At 31.9% G+C, this 20,115-nt stretch overlaps 1 protein-coding gene across 1 annotated transcript; it reads left to right on the top strand.

Annotated features, from left to right (window-relative positions):
• The first annotated feature begins 443 nt into the window (after positions 1 to 443).
• LOC123709482 (sialin) lies at positions 444 to 12,392 on the top strand. Its single transcript, XM_045660875.1, has 11 exons — positions 444 to 773; positions 1,022 to 1,221; positions 1,392 to 1,472; positions 1,689 to 1,932; positions 2,660 to 2,874; positions 4,263 to 4,424; positions 6,277 to 6,409; positions 6,815 to 6,928; positions 7,578 to 7,708; positions 8,578 to 8,676; positions 8,841 to 12,392. Exons 1-11 carry the CDS (start codon positions 680 to 682, stop codon positions 8,913 to 8,915), a joined length of 1,548 nt encoding a protein of 515 aa, XP_045516831.1. The 5' UTR covers positions 444 to 679; the 3' UTR covers positions 8,916 to 12,392.
• Positions 12,393 to 20,115: the final 7,723 nt, after the last annotated feature.

Consider the following 20,115-nt stretch of genomic DNA (forward strand, 5'->3'; position numbering starts at 1 on the left):
ACTGCCGACCGTTCACTTAAACCTTCTACCGTGTAAGTAGATTCAGTGCGGTATTCTTGATGTCATGGTGACGGAGTTTTCCGATTAAGGTCTCGTGTTGGACATAATCAAACAGCAACACGCAAAAACATGGCGGAAAAACTTAGTTTTTTCTACACCGCCGACACATTAATTGGCTACCAAAAAGCGTGAGCGTTAATGTGTGTCTTTTCGTAGCACTGTCATGGCGTCGCTTATTGTATCCTGACTCACGCCTTTTGGGCCTAGGCTACTGTCGAGACGAGCTGTCATTTTCATACAAATTTAGTTTTCGACTTTCTACATACACTACTGTTTAGCCATCTTGTCTAGACCCCAAGGCCATAAAATTAAAAACAAAATGTAATTGGGTAAGCATTTGACATTGACAATTGGCAACGCTTTAGTAGATGTCAGCATAGTGTATCAAATATCAATTGCCTTGTAAATTGTTAGACAATATTACAATAATATAAATCACGTAGTTTTTGTGATTGTTTCGTCAAAGTTATTGAAACTGATTCCTTTGTTATTATTCAGTGTTATGACTCATTTTTATCCGCTGTTATTATAGGCAAAGCCACCAATAGTTTTATGGGTTAAATTTTGATTTCTTATCGAGCAGTTTAATTAATTGGGAATGTGTAAGCATTATTAAACTATGTCATTACCAATAGACGAAAGCCCTATATTAAATGAGGACATTGAAAACGATGTTACTAGCAGTCGTAGAACTTTGGTACAACCAGATACAGGTAAATTAGTTTATCTATAAAATAGGAAATAAGAGATTCACGTTATTCTTTTATTTAGCTCGACCTACTTTTTCCACAATTTTTATAAACCTATAAATATTATAATAATGAATCTAAAAATCTAATAAGGTGAAAGTAATGTTATAAATTAATTTATTATAGAAGTTTGTTTATTGTGTATATTATATTTATGTTTATAAACAATAAAGTATAGTTTTAAGTATTTACAAAAAGTTTTTATTTTATAGTTGAGGAAACTACAGGATGGATCAAATGCCGAACTGTGCTTGGCATTATGGGCTTCTTAGGATTTGCCAATGTATATGCAATGAGGGTGAATCTATCAGTAGCTATAGTGGCTATGATTAATTCAACAGTACCAACACCTACTAATGAAACATTAGATGTGTGTCCAGCCACACCAGCTTCCAATGATTCAACACCTACTGTATGTAATTTTTATATTACCTGCTATCTTCTATATAAAATTATGTTAAAATGGTATAAAGATTGCCTCTTGCAGTTCAATTATTATTGCAATGTTGGCAGTATTTAGTATGATTACAGTAAGTGAATGTAGATCTGAATAAAATAGAAGCATAATTGATTTTCTTTTAGAGACCAGGTGACTTCAACTGGACTGCTGAACAACAAAGTATAATTCTAGGTTCCTTTTTCTATGGCTATGTTTTAACACAGGTAAGCATCATCACTTTTTAATAATTTTCATTTTAACTTTAGGTTTGCATGCACTATATACACTATACAGTCAAAATCTGTTTTAATGACATCAAAAAACTGATAAGCATAACAGCCAATGATGTTGTTATTAAGTTCCTACTACTATAGAATTCAGCCGGGCCTATTGATTTTGTTCAATAAAACCCGTACACTGTTATAAACTTTTATTTCCAGGTGCCAGGTGGTAGAATAGCCGAAATATTTGGTGGCAAATTAGTATATGGCATTGGTGTATTATTGACAGCCATATTTACTATTTTAAGTCCAATAGCTGCATTTATAGACTTCAAATTCTTCATAGTAGTTCGAGTGCTAGAAGGTCTCGGGGAAGGTGTCACTTATCCAGCCATGCATGCAATGCTGGCTCGGTGGATACCTCCTTTAGAAAGATCGAAATTTGCCGCCTATGTTTATGCTGGTAAGTGTAATCTGATGAATACCATTACTGAAGATAAATTATTTACCTTATTAGTCTTTGCAAAATTCAATTCTCCTGCCCTGTAATACTTTTTGGTAAAAGTACATTTATTTATGTAGATATTTGAAATAGTAAATAAGACTGAAATTCATACACACCCACTCAATAGGATCATATTTTAATAACTGTGTGATACTGGGACAGTCAATTTTTATAACCCAAGGTTATTAATTGCATGCAATAAATATTATCACCAATTAATTATGAGATTCTTGTAACAAGAATTCATAAATGTTGACACAATTTTCATAATTATTGTAAAGTTTTAGTAATAGATTTTCTTATACAAATAAAAAATAATAAACTTATATAGGCAAAATATGGTATATTAAGGATCTGTTGAAAATGTTCATTAATATATCATAATATTTAACATTTGCTCTAACAAGCAGAAATACTAATATGCAATATACAATAAAATTCAAGGTTAAGTAATGTAATTTCATTAGTTAGGTTGACCTCTTTTCTCTTTTAGATCTAAAATAATGATTAACTAGGTGTGCTAAGTGTTTTAAATGTTATTTTTGCTAAGGTGGTTACATTTTGAACACATTGTACATATGATTAAAATTTACTTATTACTAAAATTTACTTATAATTATATTTATAACACTTAAATTTGGTTATAGAAGTAAATTATACTTTACAAGACAACATTTTTTTCAAGGTTCAAACATAGGTACAGTAATATCACTTCCAATATCTGGATGGCTGTGCACTCTTCAGTTTGGCGGAGGTTGGCCTCTATGCTTTTACCTCTTTGGGGGACTCGGCATTGTATGGTTTATAGCTTGGATGTTTTTGGTCTATGATACACCACAAAGGCATCCTAGGATATGTCCAAAAGAGATTGAATATATCACATACTCTATTGGACCACAGGTAAAACTATTTGAAATTAATTTGTTCTTATGTTTACAAGGGGTCTCACCCCTAAGTATCCATTATACAGGAAATAATTTATAGACTATGGAAAAGTCCAACACTGTTAACTTTAATACGAATTAGGGATATACAAGAATATATTAATTAAAGCAAGTGGAAGTACATGAATCATGGTTTTGAAGACAGTTTGTCGAGAAACACAATAATAATGCAGAAGTTTGGTTAAAATTAAGTAGAGGCAGTTAATGTTTTTTCATTTTTATCAGAATTTAAGTGAATAGTATTTTTAGCAATAGATTTCTCAGCACCATAACATTCTGTTGATCACATGTAAAAAACATAAATAACTTCATAATCATTATGTTATCATTCTAAACCTTATGCAGTTGTTATTGACAAGATAATTCTCAATGATAATAAATATTCCACGGCTATGAGCAATTTGTGTAGGATACTACAAATTTACAAGGGCATTTTGTATGTGAACACTTTTACATTTTTTTATAAAAATAAAACTACATATTGTTTATAGTATACCAGTAGGAGTTTTCTACGATTAGTTAATTTTTATTATTATCTCTTACTTCCAAGCTCTTGATCTGAAATCTTCGGAATATATTTTGATAATTTTCTGTTGAATGGAAAGTATTTCTTTGTACTTAATCTATGTAACAGCAGGCATTGTCTGAATTGTGATTAGTCATTATCAACATGAAACAGATTTCAATGTAGGTCACAGCTGTATCAATTATATATTATAATTTTGTTAATTTAATTGCTCTAAATAATAAATGCCAATCGCCTGAGTAACTTATTTTTTATTTGTTTAAAAGAATTGGTTCAAAACCCAGATTTTTAAGCCAGACAGATTTCAATATAGGATATTTTACTGATAATTATAAGAACGGTAGATCAATGAGCAGGTCACCGCCTAGTGGACCCTGCAACCTCAGGGTCGCAGGTTCGACCCCTACTGTATCCGAATCTAAACTTTTCTATGTGTGTATTTAACATTCGCCCAAACGGTGATAAAAAGATCGTGACAAAACCGGCTTGCCTTAGACTTGCTTATTAGACTGAAAAATAATCATGAAACAGATACAAAAATCTGAGGCACAGTCCTAAAAAGGCTGTAGCGCCACTGATTTATTTAAGAGATCTGAAAAAGCTAGATTTTCTTATACTGATCTCTGGTAGGGATATCTATGGTACTCAAATGTTGCGTGTCTGTATCCAAATCTTACAAAACCTTTAAATTACTTAACCAAGTTCAGTATTAAGATGTTAGGTAATTTTGGCTCTTAGGCTTTTGTTACGTAATTTTCCAAAAAGTAATATAAAAAGCTATTTCTCTTGTTTAATATTCCGTATGTTTCTATTTACAGGAAGAAAAATCATCTATGTCAATACCATGGTTTAAATTCCTCACCTGTCTTCCATTATGGGCAATATTAATAGCCCAGTGTGGGCAGTCATGGCTATTCTATACTCAGCTAACGGAATTGCCTACATATATGAATAATATTCTGCATTTTGATATTGTCTCGGTAAGTATAATATTTTCATAAAAAATAGTATTGTCAAAGCTTATTTTATAATTAGCTTATCTAATTGTATTGTCATTTGATTAGAATAATGTTATTTTGCGCTGTTGATGGAGTATCCACAGCGAGCTGGTTATTGGGTTTTAGTGGGTAGGGTCTATTGTACCTCGTGGACCCTTTTCCGCGTCACTTCATGTAGTCGCCCCGGTCTATAAATTGTTTTTTTTTTTTAATTTTACATATTGTCATGCCCAGCAAGGGTTTTACTCGTGGTTGGTACGTTACTGATTTTAATATTAGTAGACGGTTGGAATCATATGTATAGTAAGGAAAACCTATATGTATAGAGAGATTTCTTATAAAATAGTATAACAGATAATATATAGTCCAGGTACTAAAGTTGTTAGATTACATTATAATTGGAAAACGTCCGTTTCATAAAAGAACTCTCAAAGTATAGAATTTAAAGAAACAAATTAAATTAAGTATAATACGTAGGATGGATGGACTATGTATAGTACATGATTTTGTTAAATTCACAATTCAAAACTTCTTTTTGAAGAGAAAGGATTCACTGTTTTAATAATTTTATAAATTTCCGACGTTTCGCGTGCTATACAGCGTGCGTGGTCATTGTGACATATTGATGAGGTGACTTATAAATAATTATAAGTTTATAATAATACATAGCTTCAATCCGGTAAAAAAGTGTTTTCTTTAAATTTGTAAAAGCTATGTTAATAAAAGACAATACTAAATAAAATGTATAAATAATTGGCTATTAGACATAATTGTATCTTTTTTTATAACTACGCAAGTCAGTAATCAGTTTTCTATGTAATTTAATATGTATATAATATTTGGGTCTATATGCCGGTTCTTCACTAAGTTCTTATCACTTCTCTTATCTTATCGTTCTTACACTCACCGCTCCTATGGTGCAGTAAAATATCCTGAGGAAACCAGCATCTTACAAATGCAAAAGGGACAACATTGGTCATACAATAAACCAAACTATGAAATATAAATTATCAAATGAACGGAACTTATTCGAGGCCAAGAACCATTAAGGTTGTAGCCACTGGATTATTAATATTATTACATTATATATAATTACAACTTTAAAATAAATTTTTAGAATAATACAATCTAAATCGTGGTATATTTGAAAACTATTGTGGTTTGTTTTTATGTAACAATACAAGTTTTGTTAGGAGCCCGAGAAATGCGTATAAAATAATTCTTTCAATTGTTATTGTTTTGCTTAATGTCGTAATCGACCTGTAGACCATTTATTAGCTGCGGTAGCAAATACCCGAACTTTCTCTCAGCATAGTTTGGCATAGGTACAGAGCCGAACGCGGTACAGCTCGAGTATGTACTTCATGATCAACGCTTATTATTATGTCATCTTAAAAAACTGCTCGACTAGAAGAAATTTATTTATTTTTTCTGTTACTGTCCGTATTTGACAACTAGTCGGCTTGTCTCTTAAAAAAGTTAAATCTGTCCCTTGCTTCTGTAAATCATAAATAAAATGTATTAAAATATAATAATTGTATAATGATTGATGACATGTCATCCTCTAAACACCTTGTCTGTCTTCCCTAGCTTCTATTTCCATGCCTAGGGTACCGTTTTATCACCTTCTTTTTCCATTTTCCTTTCTTCTCTCAATCTTTTTTTTACTGTTAGTACCTAACCATATTTATTTTATTTATTAACACTTCGTTACATTACAATATAAAAAAAATAACATAATTAAATCAAAAGGAGGGCAACTGGCGGCCTTATCGCTTTCGAGCGATCTCTTCCAGGCAACCACTGTGAGTGGTTTTTTATTTATTTATTTCAGAACGCGCGATTATCAGCGCTGCCGTACTTAACCGCGTGGATCGCTGGTATTGGAATCAGTATTTTTGCTGACTGGGTGTTAGCCAAGGGCTGGATGTCGCGACTTAACAGTATGAAGCTGTGGAACACTGTTGGTAAGCTACACATTTAACTGGCTTCAAAAATTTGGAGGTTATGATTTTTTAAATTGTGTTTGTAATAGCTAGATGGTAGTTACTTTCGTTATCGAAATACTGAATTATAAGCATGTTTCATTCAAATGCAAATATTCTAACTAATTTTGTCACAAATGAAAGATTTTGTTATTATTTTATTGATTTCCTACTATTACATTATTACAGTCCGTTTAATAGCGTTTTAGACATTCTTAGATTCTTCGGTAAAGTAATGTTTATGTAAAAAATTAAGAGTTAAACGAGTTCTGTGATGTTTGACGCAAAAGCGTGTTTTAATTTTATTATCTATTATTATATTATATTATCGTACATAAGTGTATATAGTTACCAATATGATTTTTGACTGTGTGTTATCATTTTAAGCGGCCTTTGTCCCCGCTTTCGGTTTGTTGGGCATCGCATGGGCTGGCTGCGACAGGATTGCTGTCATGTTGCTGCTGAGTATAACATCAGCGTTTGGTGGCGCAGTGTATGCTGGTAATTATACACTGTTTCATAATACAGTAGAGCTACAACCCTATTTGGGAACCCTCTCCGATAGCATTCTTTGATTATTTCTATTAAAGACTCTGGACCTGCCCCGCAATTTCGGCTTCGCAAGATCAGTAGTGAGTTGTAAACCTTGAAAGATGATATAACTATATTTAGAAGAAGATTTAACTAGACATTGCTAGCAATGCATACGGAAGCTATTTACGCATTGATATTTATTTTATTTTCTTTTTTATGTAATAGGAGGCAAATGGGCAGGAGGCTCACCTGATGTTAAGTGATACCGCCGCCCATGGACACTCACATTGCCAGAAGGCTCGTAAGTGTGTTGCCGGCCTTTCAAGAATTGGTGCGATCTTTTCTTGAAGGACCCTAAGTCGAATTGGTTCGGAAAACTTCAGTGGGCAGCTGATTCCACATAGTGGTGGTGCGTGGCAAAAACTGCCTTAGAAAACGCTCAGTATAAATCATTGTGGGTTTTGACTAAGAAAAAAAGTAAAAAAAAAATGGATTAGATTGCCGCGTCTTTCATAAACGCTTACGCTTAGTTAATCAAAACTAATCAGCATTATATGTCTATTGATACAAATATTTTTTTTTATTAGTATGAAACAAAATCTCTTTTTTCGTAAAGGTAACCAAATGAATCATATGGACCTATCGCCACAGTTTGCTGGTACAATGTATGGCATAACGAACGCGGCCAGCAATATCTGTGGGTTCATGGCACCATATGTGATTGGACAAATCATCAGCTCTGATCAGGTATTGTTCTGACAATTTAAATTTCGCGCCTTATAATTGTCAATCACTCGTAATTAAATTTGTAGTCTGTGCTTTCTCTCTAATCTGTGACAATGAGAGATATTGTGTTCTACATTAAAAACAAATTTATCGATTTACTATGACTATTTTAAGTTACCACAGAATGAATTAAATAAAGTGTTACCTTACATACATAAGGGAGCGTTCAAGTACGTCACACAATTTTTGTAGATTCTTCTGTATTCAATAGTATAAAACGTTTTGTGACCACCCCCACTGACTTTTGATACCATTATGTGGTGTACTGGAAAGTTAATATTATCAATAACGCGTAATTCAAACCATGCCCCGCATCGTAACGTTTTACAAGAGGCCCCCCCCCCCCCCAATTTCTTACGTAATACTTGAACGCACCCTAAGCGTTATTTAAATATCTTTTAAAACGCAAAAAACAAAATATATCCATATTCATAGTTCAAAATCATGTGCATCATGAGCACACCCCACATATACACAACATCATACAAACAAATGAGGTATTAGTTAGTTATTGAATAAATTTTGTTTTTTTCCCTTTTGTTAATGTCTCAACCTTTTCGTAGGTTTAATCTTTGGCTATATTTTAACAAAAATTATTTATAATAATAAACAATTACACTAATTGTTTATTATTATATATAATTTTTGTTAGCTGTACGATTACGAAATAAATACATAAAACGCTTATTTCCAATTCGAAACTTAGGCTTGTAGCATTCTATAGCAGACTTGACATAGCTAGCTTATCCTAGGGCCTAGATTTTGCCTTACTTCAAGCTAATTCAGTGTCATTTTATTCCGGATGTTTTAATTATAATTAATTTTTTTAGCAAACACTGGGTCAGTGGCGCGAAGTGTTCTACTTGGCAGCTGCCATCGATCTTGGCGCGAATCTCTTCTATTTGTTCTTTGCCAGTACTGAGGAACAGGTAATATTTTATTACTAAATACAGCTTACTTTAAACATTAAAAAAAACATTTGCAAAATTATATTTTTTAAAAGAATTATATTAAAGAGCAACATTTCATACTTTTGTGTTTCTTTCTTGTTAGTTAAGTATACTAGATTAAGCAAGAAATTTATTTGTTTCAGGATTGGTCACGTCCTGATGATGACGACATGACAGCATCGGCCCCAGTCGAGAGCATACTATTCCCCGAATCTTAGGAAATGCTTGTATCACACTTGGAAACCGCGGTGTGACAGTTGACACTGACGAGTGACATTGACATTGTCAAAAGTGATTTGGCTAAAATTTTTAAAAAAATAGTTCATCAATTTGGTGCTATTGAACCATGAAAACTATAATAACGATTTTTATTTAAAATTTTAACAGTTATACAGAAATATTATTTACTTATGAAATATAATCGTAAAAAATAATTAATTTTGGCAGTTATGAAGTCTGTAACTTAGTATAAAGACTTTCCCATTGGTTTTTTTGATGGTTAATTTTGCACTATTAAAATCTTTTAATATATAATTTGCTAATTTATTACAATGCAATTATTAGTTATATGATGTTCTTCGCTTTAAAGATATAAGCTGATGCTAAAATGTTATATGAATTTTGTTGGTATGCCTTTTAGAGTATTAACCGACTTCAAAATGAAATAAACTCTTCACTAGTCTTCAACAATTTGTGCTTTCCGAACTTTTTGAAGAAATATCAATAATAAAAACCAACTTGTTTAAGTACAAGTATAAACAGGTATTTAAGAAACTTCTAACAAATAACCAATTTGTTTCTTTATATTAAAAGACCAATTTAACATTTCAGGATCAAACTAATGCCAGATTAACATTTAATCAAGTTAGGGACGACCGTTTTAATAATTTAAAATATTTAAGGATTGACTTCATCTGATAATCATCCTTCGAGTACCTATTTGAAACAATTCTTCCCTTTTTTTATCTTTCCAGGTTCGCCTGGAAACCACATTCCATTTTAATTATCTGATTATATTTGTACTCTTAAAACAAAGTTATTAATAATTTAGAAAATTGGTTTCTTAATTAGTACGATGAATTAGGATTTTTTTGAAGTCAGTTATCATATATGTATCACAGCCAACTGGCTTAAACAGCCTAGCCTTTTAACTAAACGGCCCTGTTTAACTAACGGCCTGAAAGATTCGGCCGTAGGGTTTGTTACAACGTTTAATAAACTGGCTGGCTAATGCTTCGGCCATTCGTACGATATAGTCATTATTTGGCAGAAATAAAAAACATGAAACATATGACATAAAAGTATTTCTTTTAAAATTGAATTGCTTAAGTCAAATTGACATTATTTTTGTCACTACTCGCTTCCGTTGTACTAGTTGCTTTTCATGAAACTTTGGACAACATGAAAGTTGTGGTTTGCCGATGCCATATTGACAGCTTGAAGAGTTTCGTTTCGAGTTTGATAGTGGCAGGAAGTGGAATTTAAATTAACAGTCAACAGGCTAGGCAAGTAATGAAACGTCATTGATCCAAGCCCTAGCTGTTTAGTAAATTAGCTGAATATCTTTCAGGCCGCTAGTTAAACGGCTAAGCTGTTCATTGAACGGGTAATTAAGCTAGTTGGCTGCCACATATGTATAATTATGCGTGTTTAAAAATTGATTCCTTTGTAGCTTTAGCTTTTTATTTAATTCTTAATAAGTATTAAATGAACGACTGTGATTAATGGCGAATGTGTAACATATAAAAATCATATGTTACTTTTATTTAATTTTGTAAGTACTATCAGGGTCAAGGAAGCGATAAAAATGTTTCTATTATTGTTTACGTCGAACGTTTTTGTTTTTTGACAGAACTATTGCGTGGTACCTATAATGATAGTCTGTGAACTGTAGTGAGATTTGAGGTCGTAGTGATGAATTCTTTTTTTTATGTTGACAACAACTTACTCAAAAAGTTCGATAATATTTCGATATTTAAAAAATAGCGAGTTAATGAAATGTCGCATAATTACCACACCGGTCCCTTTCCGCACAGACTAATGTTACTATCGAAAAAAATACTAAAACGCGATAAAGTTGTCTATAATATTTGCATATATATTATAATTGTATATATGCGTCTTGCAAAAAAACGTGAATAACGATGAAAATAAACTACAAATATTGTCCCTGGTAGTATAAATATCGAGAAAAAAACTTGCTACTACCCTCTAATGTTATTATAAATTTTGAATTTGGTACATCATGCGAAGATTTCAATTTTAAGTAATTTAATATTTGTATCTATGTCATATTATTTTTAAATTCAATTTAACATTTAGGCCCGTATTTTGAAAGCTGTCAAACATTTGAGAAACAATTTTTGACAGTGACAATACTACAGACATCAAAACGCATGCAATACGGGTCATGAAATGAAATCTTCACGTAAGTTGAGCTGTCAAATAGTGACAGTTCATTCACAGATAATAATATTAGACTTAATCTACACTTGGTACAAAAAACTATTGTATTTTACAACGGCTGTTGATTCTAATTTATTTTAGTTTTTAATAATCCAAACATGTAACTTATAAGCCAAAGGCAGTGACATGACACATAACTTCAGAATACAAGTATATGTATATTTTGTATTATTCATATCAAATTTACCTTTTTTATATTTATATATATATATATTCAACAATTGACAAAAATTGTCAAAACTATATGGGCTAATATTTTTTTCTCTGATTATACCAAACATAAGGGAATTATATTTTCATGTACTGTTGAATATTAACATAAAACAGCCCCTACGTTTCGGTCAAAACATATCAAAAATTAATAACATAAATCTATATATTAAGAAATATTGTATACTGAAGGAAGACATCATGCATTCTTTTTTAGTTAATTCTCTACTACACTAAAGTTTCATAAATTATTTAGTTTAAATGTGATTCATAGGGTCCTAAGCTGGTTTTAACCATTCCATTGCATTAAGGTAATTTATAGAATCCCAATACTTATTTAGCAAAATAATAAAGCGTCAAACAAATGTTTTTACGATTTTAATAAGTGCTTTCTGAACGAGCTTGACGATCATACATATCGACTTAATATAATTTTGTCGGTAGTATTGTATTCCTGTATCCGTTCTGACTAAGGAGCGGTGACAAAAAATTATCAGTATTTATAGCTATTCGACTTTAACACTTTGATTTTGTTTGATTTTATACTAAAATTGTATACAATGTACACAATATGTAATTTAAAAAAAAATGTTTATGAAGGAGTTTAGTACTTGACGATAATGTTTTAGCCGGAATACTAAGTCTGTTTTCCAGTTTACGTCTCGATTGATATACGTGTTTGAACATCAAGGGTTATGTTTGAGAGCCTTAATTCCACGGAATAGACACAAAAACCTTTACTATTAAATTTTACTCCAAAATCTATTAATTTACGGCGCTTATTATGTTACCTTCGCCTAAGTTGGCGTTGTTTATAATATGCCGTCTTATAGATACAACATAAATTATGTAAAAACTTTTCGTTGGAATTGTATTAATATATATTAAGAACTGATGAGCTTCGGCGTGAGATACATAAATAGAAAGTCCGTACTTAATGTACCTAACAGGGGCGGTCATTACTCAGTAACTTCAAATAGTGATCGCGATTCCAATACTCGTTTGGAGGCTATTTGACAGTAAGAAGAAAATTAAGTAATAAAACTTGTAATAAAATTATATATAAATATCCATAATTTACAATATTCCTTTTTATTCGTCAGCCACGTGACACAAAATGGTTTAGAGTCAACGCTGCTCTAGCATGTTTGTCAATGGTTCGCTTGTTGAATTTTCAAAGAATACATAACAAATTTAAAAATGACATTTGTATAGATTCCGCAGTAAGTAATAAAACAACCCGTAGTGGTTTTTTAAATCTTGTCAAAAAGCCGCTTAACATACGTAGCATCGTTGGAGTCGCGTTGTACACGAATGTAACATTGAAGAACATTTGCATTGCTATTAAAAAGTTTCAAAGTACAGATTTAGTCTGTGCCTAGCTAATTATCTTTCATACTTTACCATTTTGTACCCTTACATTTATATAATAAGTAAATATGAATAATGTTTTTTTAACTATTATTAACGGTATTTTTTTTGATTCATATATTAATTGAATCTCAGCTTTTATTTAAACATTTGATGAAATTGTAAAATTTTATACTTAATATTATTATTTGTATATGATTTTATAAATGTATTTTTGTAGACGAGTCGATAATAAATTTTGATAATATGGCATGTTTTATTTTGAAATTTACCAGAATAAAGTTACTTGCAAGCAATTCTTAATCTCGAGACTTAACGACACAAATAGACGTTTCTTTGCGAAATTAACATTCGTACAGAAAATGGAGACGTAGGTTATGATTCAGAAACAAGATTTAGCTTAGATATTTGTGACTTTCGTATGTCATAGTCCAATACTTTTTAACATATGAACACGGAGTCACAGACGGTGTATCTAATGCTAACTTGCCTATAAACAAATATAATAACGGTTGTAGCGACACTGAATTACTACCTAAAATTCAGTAGCCATAGTATAATAAATAGTGCGTATATTGATTGCGCTATATTGAGCTCTCGTCCTCTAGAGCTCAATATCTCTGAGGTCTGTGGACCAAATGACTTTCTATGTGCGCTTTTAATCGTACGGTAAAGTAAAACACGTTAGGAATCCGGCATTCAAAAGTCGACAGCGTATGTCAGGCAGAGAAGGCCTATTAAAAAAAATATTCACGAAACGAAAGGTTGTAGCGCCACTGGTTTTTACTTTGCTTCGCTTGCTTTACAGTAAATAAAAACCAAGACAAATAAGTTTATTAAGTTTACAATTTCAATTTTAAAATAACATAAGTTACTAGAATTTAAATTGCAGCCATTAGCACTCCGGGAACAGTCAGACCGTAAGAAACACGTGTGATTTAATTTGGTATCAAGACCAGTGATTTTGACTCGATGTAAAATTATGTAAGAACACTTTGCATTGGCGCGATGAAATTATAACCTAACACGAAGTGAACCGAAAATGTATCACCGACGCGACGCCATGCGATTATCGTAAAAAACTAATGTTTGTTTTCACCCCGTGTATTTTTCATTACGCATTTATCACGTTACGAGATTGGAAGGTGTGTAATTACGCCAGAATCGTGATTTTCATACTGCGATTTGATGTGCGCAGGTGCAACATTCTTTCGAATCGAGATGCGCTGATATAACAAATATTTAACTTACTAAGGTGTCAAAATTTAACACTTGTTTTTATTATCACTTAATGCATACATAATGTTTTACACAACGTGCGTGTTTTTATTTGTTTCTTATCTGCTTTTTAATATTTCTGAAAGCGGCGTGTTCAAGATATTCTTGTTAGTTTAAAAATATATATTTTCATTAAAAATTTATGTTTAGGATGTTCTTTTGGTATTGATAAAAAAATTATGAATGTAAGTGCTTCCTAATCATGAACAATCCTTATTTTTTTCCACGCCGACAAAAGCGGAATTAATGAAACGTTTTCGTAATTAACTTCTAAGAGAAAGCCGAAACTAAAAAATAGACATTTTATTGAGGCTTTTTTGAGGAGTGTGTCGATCGCACGCCTTTCTCCATCATAAAGTTCCATAAAAAGCCAACAAATGAACCCTTGCAATAACTGTTAAGTAATTTCAACTTGTTTGCTAAATATTTTGGCGGGTATTGTCCTACAGTCAACCCGTCGCTTTCATTGTTTAAATACCAAATATTAACGAAGGTCTTTTTACGAGCCGCCAAAGGAACAAAATGGACATTTATGACTTTAACAATATTTTCGTCCGTTACCTTTTGGATTTGAATGGTTGCATCATAAAAATTAACGGTTGCAAGATGGTAAGGGTCTAAATGCTTGTTTTGCATGTCCATTTCTGAACAAACTAGGTATTATTGATACTGTTAAGGATTACATTCATAGTCGCTACGATGGTTATATTCAGCTATTGTAAAAATCAGGGCTCAGCAGAGTTGACTCTTGGCTTGAGCCAATTTAACATAATCGTATTCAAAAGTCTGGTTTCTATTGTTTTTGGCATGATTACATAGAAAAATTTCTTACTAATCTGTGAAGTCAGATAAAAATGTAATAAAGTTCGTCCATTGGAAGAACATTTAATTATTATCTGACACTATTATATCTATACAGGATTCACAGTTATTGCTAAGATCGAATGTAACGTAAGCTTGGCGGCAAGTTTCTTGCCCGCTCTACGCCCTTGACTTGCGAACTGGTAGTAAATTTACAATTAATTTAACCTCTTTTTGACGTTCATAAGTGTATTTGTTTACCTATATGAATAAAGATATTTTGAGTTTGAGTTGAGTTTGAACGTAGCAGTATTATTAAAATCAGTCATCAAATCGGAGTACCAAACATATGGTAACCATAGTAACAAATACTAACTAACCTTTCATAATTAAGACTCTAAAGTTTTGTACTGTACTACAATTTGATTCCAAATACCTACCTAAGCAGAAAAGCATTTTAAATAATTCATGTGTTCTTATGTGGTCTTCACCCGTGCCTACCTAACGCTCATTGTTTTCTATGTCTTGTATCTTTTTCTCCAGACACCTATTGTGTCGCTGGCTAATGAGTGCCGACACCACGTTCAATTATTTCCACAGCTCACAATTCGTTTCGGACGGATACACATTACCATTCGCCTCATTGGTTATTTATTTATTCGTCACCAATTATTTACTGACCGCTGCGATGTTTCGAAGAAGTGAACCCTTTTGTTGTGGCACAAGTTTTATTGCTACTACCTTTGTCGAAGGAGAAATTACTAGCTGTAACAAATTGCTGGCGAAAAGTTAACAATTACGCTGACCACCATTAAAATTGGTGATGTATCATTATTTTGTTTTATTTTTAAATTTCATTTTGCAAACATGTATACAATGCAAAATAAAAAAAACGAGACACGCTTCTCTCAATTTCAATTCGAAATTTAAATAAGTTAATATTATAATTGTCTGTTGAACATTGTTTAAATACAAAAAAAACATTCGGGATGAAAACGGTAAAAACCTAGCAACAAATAAAAGCCAAATAATTGCGAAGTAAAATACCAAAGACAAGAAAAATAGTTGCTCCAGTTTTGGTCGTAAAACATTTGAAAATAGATCAAGTTCTATTGTTTATATGGCTTTTGAAAACAGTCGGCTTTTTACACAGACAAAAAATATCTGGACCGTTAACCTGTAACAGTTACATTATTTTATTATAAAAATTAACGGCACAGTGTTTTCTGAGAACTTTTTTTATAAATTGTTAGTTTTGACTAAGATAACTTTAGCGTTGAATGTACTCAGTGCTTGGTCGGTTTATTAACTACTAATTTTATGTAAGATTAGCACGTTATTATAGTGGCGCAATTACAGGCTAAGGTGACATTGGGCGACAAATTAAAAATTTAAAAATAACATTATTGTATACATGGAGAAAAATGAGTTTTTTGCTAATTAAATTGCATTTTCATAAAATATAATTAACACTTATGTATTAAATTGCAGATGTTAGAAGAAGTAGCGAATATATGTACTCGTGACAAATCTAAAACGTTTAATTTGGTAAAGCATGCTAAAGAGTTTGTTTTGTGTACGGGTCAATTACACTAAACTAACTCAAACTCCGTTACACAACCATAAGGAAGGTTAAAAAAAAATAAAAATTGTCTACAAAAACCAAAGCAGGCACCCTTCTTTCGAACTCTTCAAGATAATAACTTAATAAACAGGACTTATCCGAAGCTGGATATATTCGGTAGTGGGTTGACCAATCTTAAAAGATACCATTGTTAAGTGCCTATTTCGTACCTACCGTTTTGCTATATTTTTGTTCTGCTTATAAAAAATTCTGGTATTTTTATTTTATCTTGTAAATATTTTTATTTTATTTTTTTGGAACATTTATGGTAACCTAAATTATAATACGTTTGGTTAAAAGAGTAACATAGTAAAAGATTTTGTAACTGTTTAATACACTAATTCCCTATTCACCGACTCTTATTACGACTTTAATTTGATAACAGCGATCAGATCAGACACAAATGACGAGACTTCAGTGTGTTCTTAATTTTATAATATTTAGTACTTCTGATCTATCTCAATTGGTTGACACACAGTTCTAGATCTACTATTGAACCTGAAGGACAAAATTCAAAACATTGTTTATGATGTTAGTTTATAATTGTTGGCTTAACAGTGTAGTAGCTATTTTTATTAAAAATTTAATTCTGAAAAAAAATGGATTTGTTAAATCTCTTTTTCTCTTAAATCATATTTTTATCGATTTAATTGCAATTATTAAAATTGGGCCATTACGAGCTTTCAACTAACGAACCATTCGACTTAGGGTCCTTTAAGAAAAGAGCGGACCAATTCCTAAAAAGCCGGCAACGCACTTGCGAGCTTTCTGACAATGTGAGTGTCCATGTGCGGCGGTATCACTTAACATCAGGTGAGCCTCCTGTCCCTTTGATTTAAAGAAAATGATAAACAAAATCTTTATGAAAATATCAACTTTTACCAAAATAAAATCGAATGATTCATAATTTCTACTATCCTGACTTCTAATATTTTAGTATTATGAAATTTTGTTTCACTATTATTATAGGTTTAATGTACAAAATTAGATTCGACTATTTTTGACTATAACAAATTAATACGAATATAACGTCTGAAATTCTCCTCTGAAACAAATTCCATACATAGACTAGGATTGATAAGGTATGCTAAATGGTGTTCAAGATGTTCGGACGTCGTTAAACGAGTCGTGTTTAAATGGAGACCTCGGTGAATGGTAATGAGAACCGTGTCCGAGCAACCTTTCCATAAACTTCGATGGTTTAGTGGTGCATATGAGAAATGTATATTTAATAAATGTTGACGTGTTTGTTGGTTGTCGTTATCTGGGACTAGTTGCCTAGTACGAACCCATTCGACAGTTACATCTATCAAAGACCTCACGAAATTCATTTATATTATACTTGACTTATACCCCTGTGAAGAGGCTGTTTCAGCGCAGAGGAATCAGTCACCCACGTAGTCCTGGAATGCGAGGCTGTGACTAAACAGCATGCAGAAATTCTCGGAACAGTGAGGTCGCTCCGTGATGCCTGCGAAGTACCCAGGAGGCTGCTGTGCTTTTGGAAAGAGTTAGGCTAGCTTAGTTAGCCAGGACTCCACTCCACACATACTTGACTTATCCTGTGTTCATTTAATCCTGAGCTGAAGTAAACAATTACCAAACATAACATATTATAGTGGTACAATATACACTAAGTATATGCTGCCTCTCATAACGGCGTGCAAATTTGTCTCACAGAATTAAAAGGCAGAATTTTACATAGTTGTTACACATTATCAATCATAACATTAAAGTCAATTTTTATGTTAGCATATCACTTATTTAATTTAAATATACTACAACATTATCAAATTAATATTAATTACTTGCTGACGTCGTTTTGACATGTATATTATTTATAGGAAATATTTTAGTTCAATAAATATATCTACTATAATAAATATATTTAATAAAAAATAAAAATAAATGTCTAAAAAATAAAATAAATAAATTTGGTGGACAACCCTTATCACTTAAGGGTTTAAAATATATATAGTAGCCGATTCTCAAACTTACTGAATACGCCTAAAAAATTTCATAAGATCGGTCGAGCCGTTTCGGAGGAGCATGGGAACGAACATTGTGGCACTAGAATTTTATATATATAGAGATAATGTTTCACTCAAATAATTATTAATAGAATAATATTTTCTAAAAGTAGACAAGGCTTGTCTTTGGTTAACATAGCTTTTACACATTGTAAAAATACAATTTTATAACCGGATTAAAGCTATTTGTATTATAAACTTATAACGAAATGTCGGAAAAATTTAAATTTAAAATTATGTAATTAATTGTAAATTTATAATAATACATATAGATTTAATCCGGTTAAAAGATGTTTTCTTTCTATTATAAGGCTTTTTAAAACTCAACTCTATGAATGTTTTTGGTAAATTATTATAAACCGAGATTGCCGTACAGTGTAGTCTATACAGATGAATTTTCGCCATAACCAATTCATCCACTTCGACAGTTGTCCATTCACGTTGACTAATATGTTTTGTGAATTTTCTCGTCTGCATAAAAAGGTGAAGACTGGTGTGATCTCATACCTCCACGGTTCTCTTTTCGCACAGACTATTAGCGAATTCATTGTTATAGAAGTACATAACTGTATAAAACATGTAACATGGCACCCGGGGCCGTTAATTAATACTTACGTCTGTAATTATCTGCGTTATTGTATTAAGTTTTAGCTAACTACAATACAGTTTGTTTTGGCTTCGTATATTGTTTTTAAGTGTTTTCTTTTATATTATGCATACGTGTAGCTGTAAGATTAAAAAAATAACTTATATTAACTTATAAATAAATAAACACTTATATAAGGAATAACTAGTTATGAAATGCAGGTCACTTAGTAAAATCTCGATACATCTTGTAAGACGTCGCATCATTATGATAGTCGCTAGTCCTTGCATAATAGTATGCAAAGTAGATTCTGAATGCACGCGGTCCGCTTTGATCTGCGCCTTTGGACCGCGTAGATATGGACTTAATTATCTTTAAATGAGGATAACATCTAATACAACTTTGGGATTCTTGCGGGCGGATCTTTGGAGCCAAAATTGAATTAATTCGGGAGAATTTTAGTAACAACGAGGTGTGGTAAGCTTCTAGATTCGTTAATAAATGCGTACACGGTAAATTTAAAAGAGACAAGCAAGCAAATGTCAAAGCAATCACCCTGTGAACTACAAAAAATACAGTTTATCGGATAAAAATGCACTTATCACAAATATTTGATTATATTTGCATTTGTATGTATGAAAACTATAACACTGGTAACGAAAACTGGGTCACAGATATATTGCTTCAATTATGACACGTAACATCGTGTCATAATTGAATGCATTTCTTTTAATGCAATTATATGCGATGTTTGTACTATTAAAGTTATTTCTGTTTGTTTCCTTTCAGTCTAATTGCACTGGTTATTCTGAAGACTGACAATTTTTGCATTAATTACAGGAGTGATCAAGCGTTTGAGGCCGTTCACGCGCCACGCGAGAAAAGCCTCGCTTGCCTCGTGGCTACGACGCGTGCCCGCTCGTGGAAGACGGGCGCGGAGCCACGAGATAATGTCATGAAAACATAGCTTAGAAAAACAGCTCATATAGTTATGGTTTGTCATGCATTAAGGTTCAGATGTACTTACAGAAATACCATTAGATTAATTATAG

Source organism: Pieris brassicae, chromosome 5, assembly GCF_905147105.1.
Source record: "Pieris brassicae chromosome 5, ilPieBrab1.1, whole genome shotgun sequence".
Lineage (NCBI taxonomy): Eukaryota > Metazoa > Arthropoda > Insecta > Lepidoptera > Pieridae > Pieris > Pieris brassicae.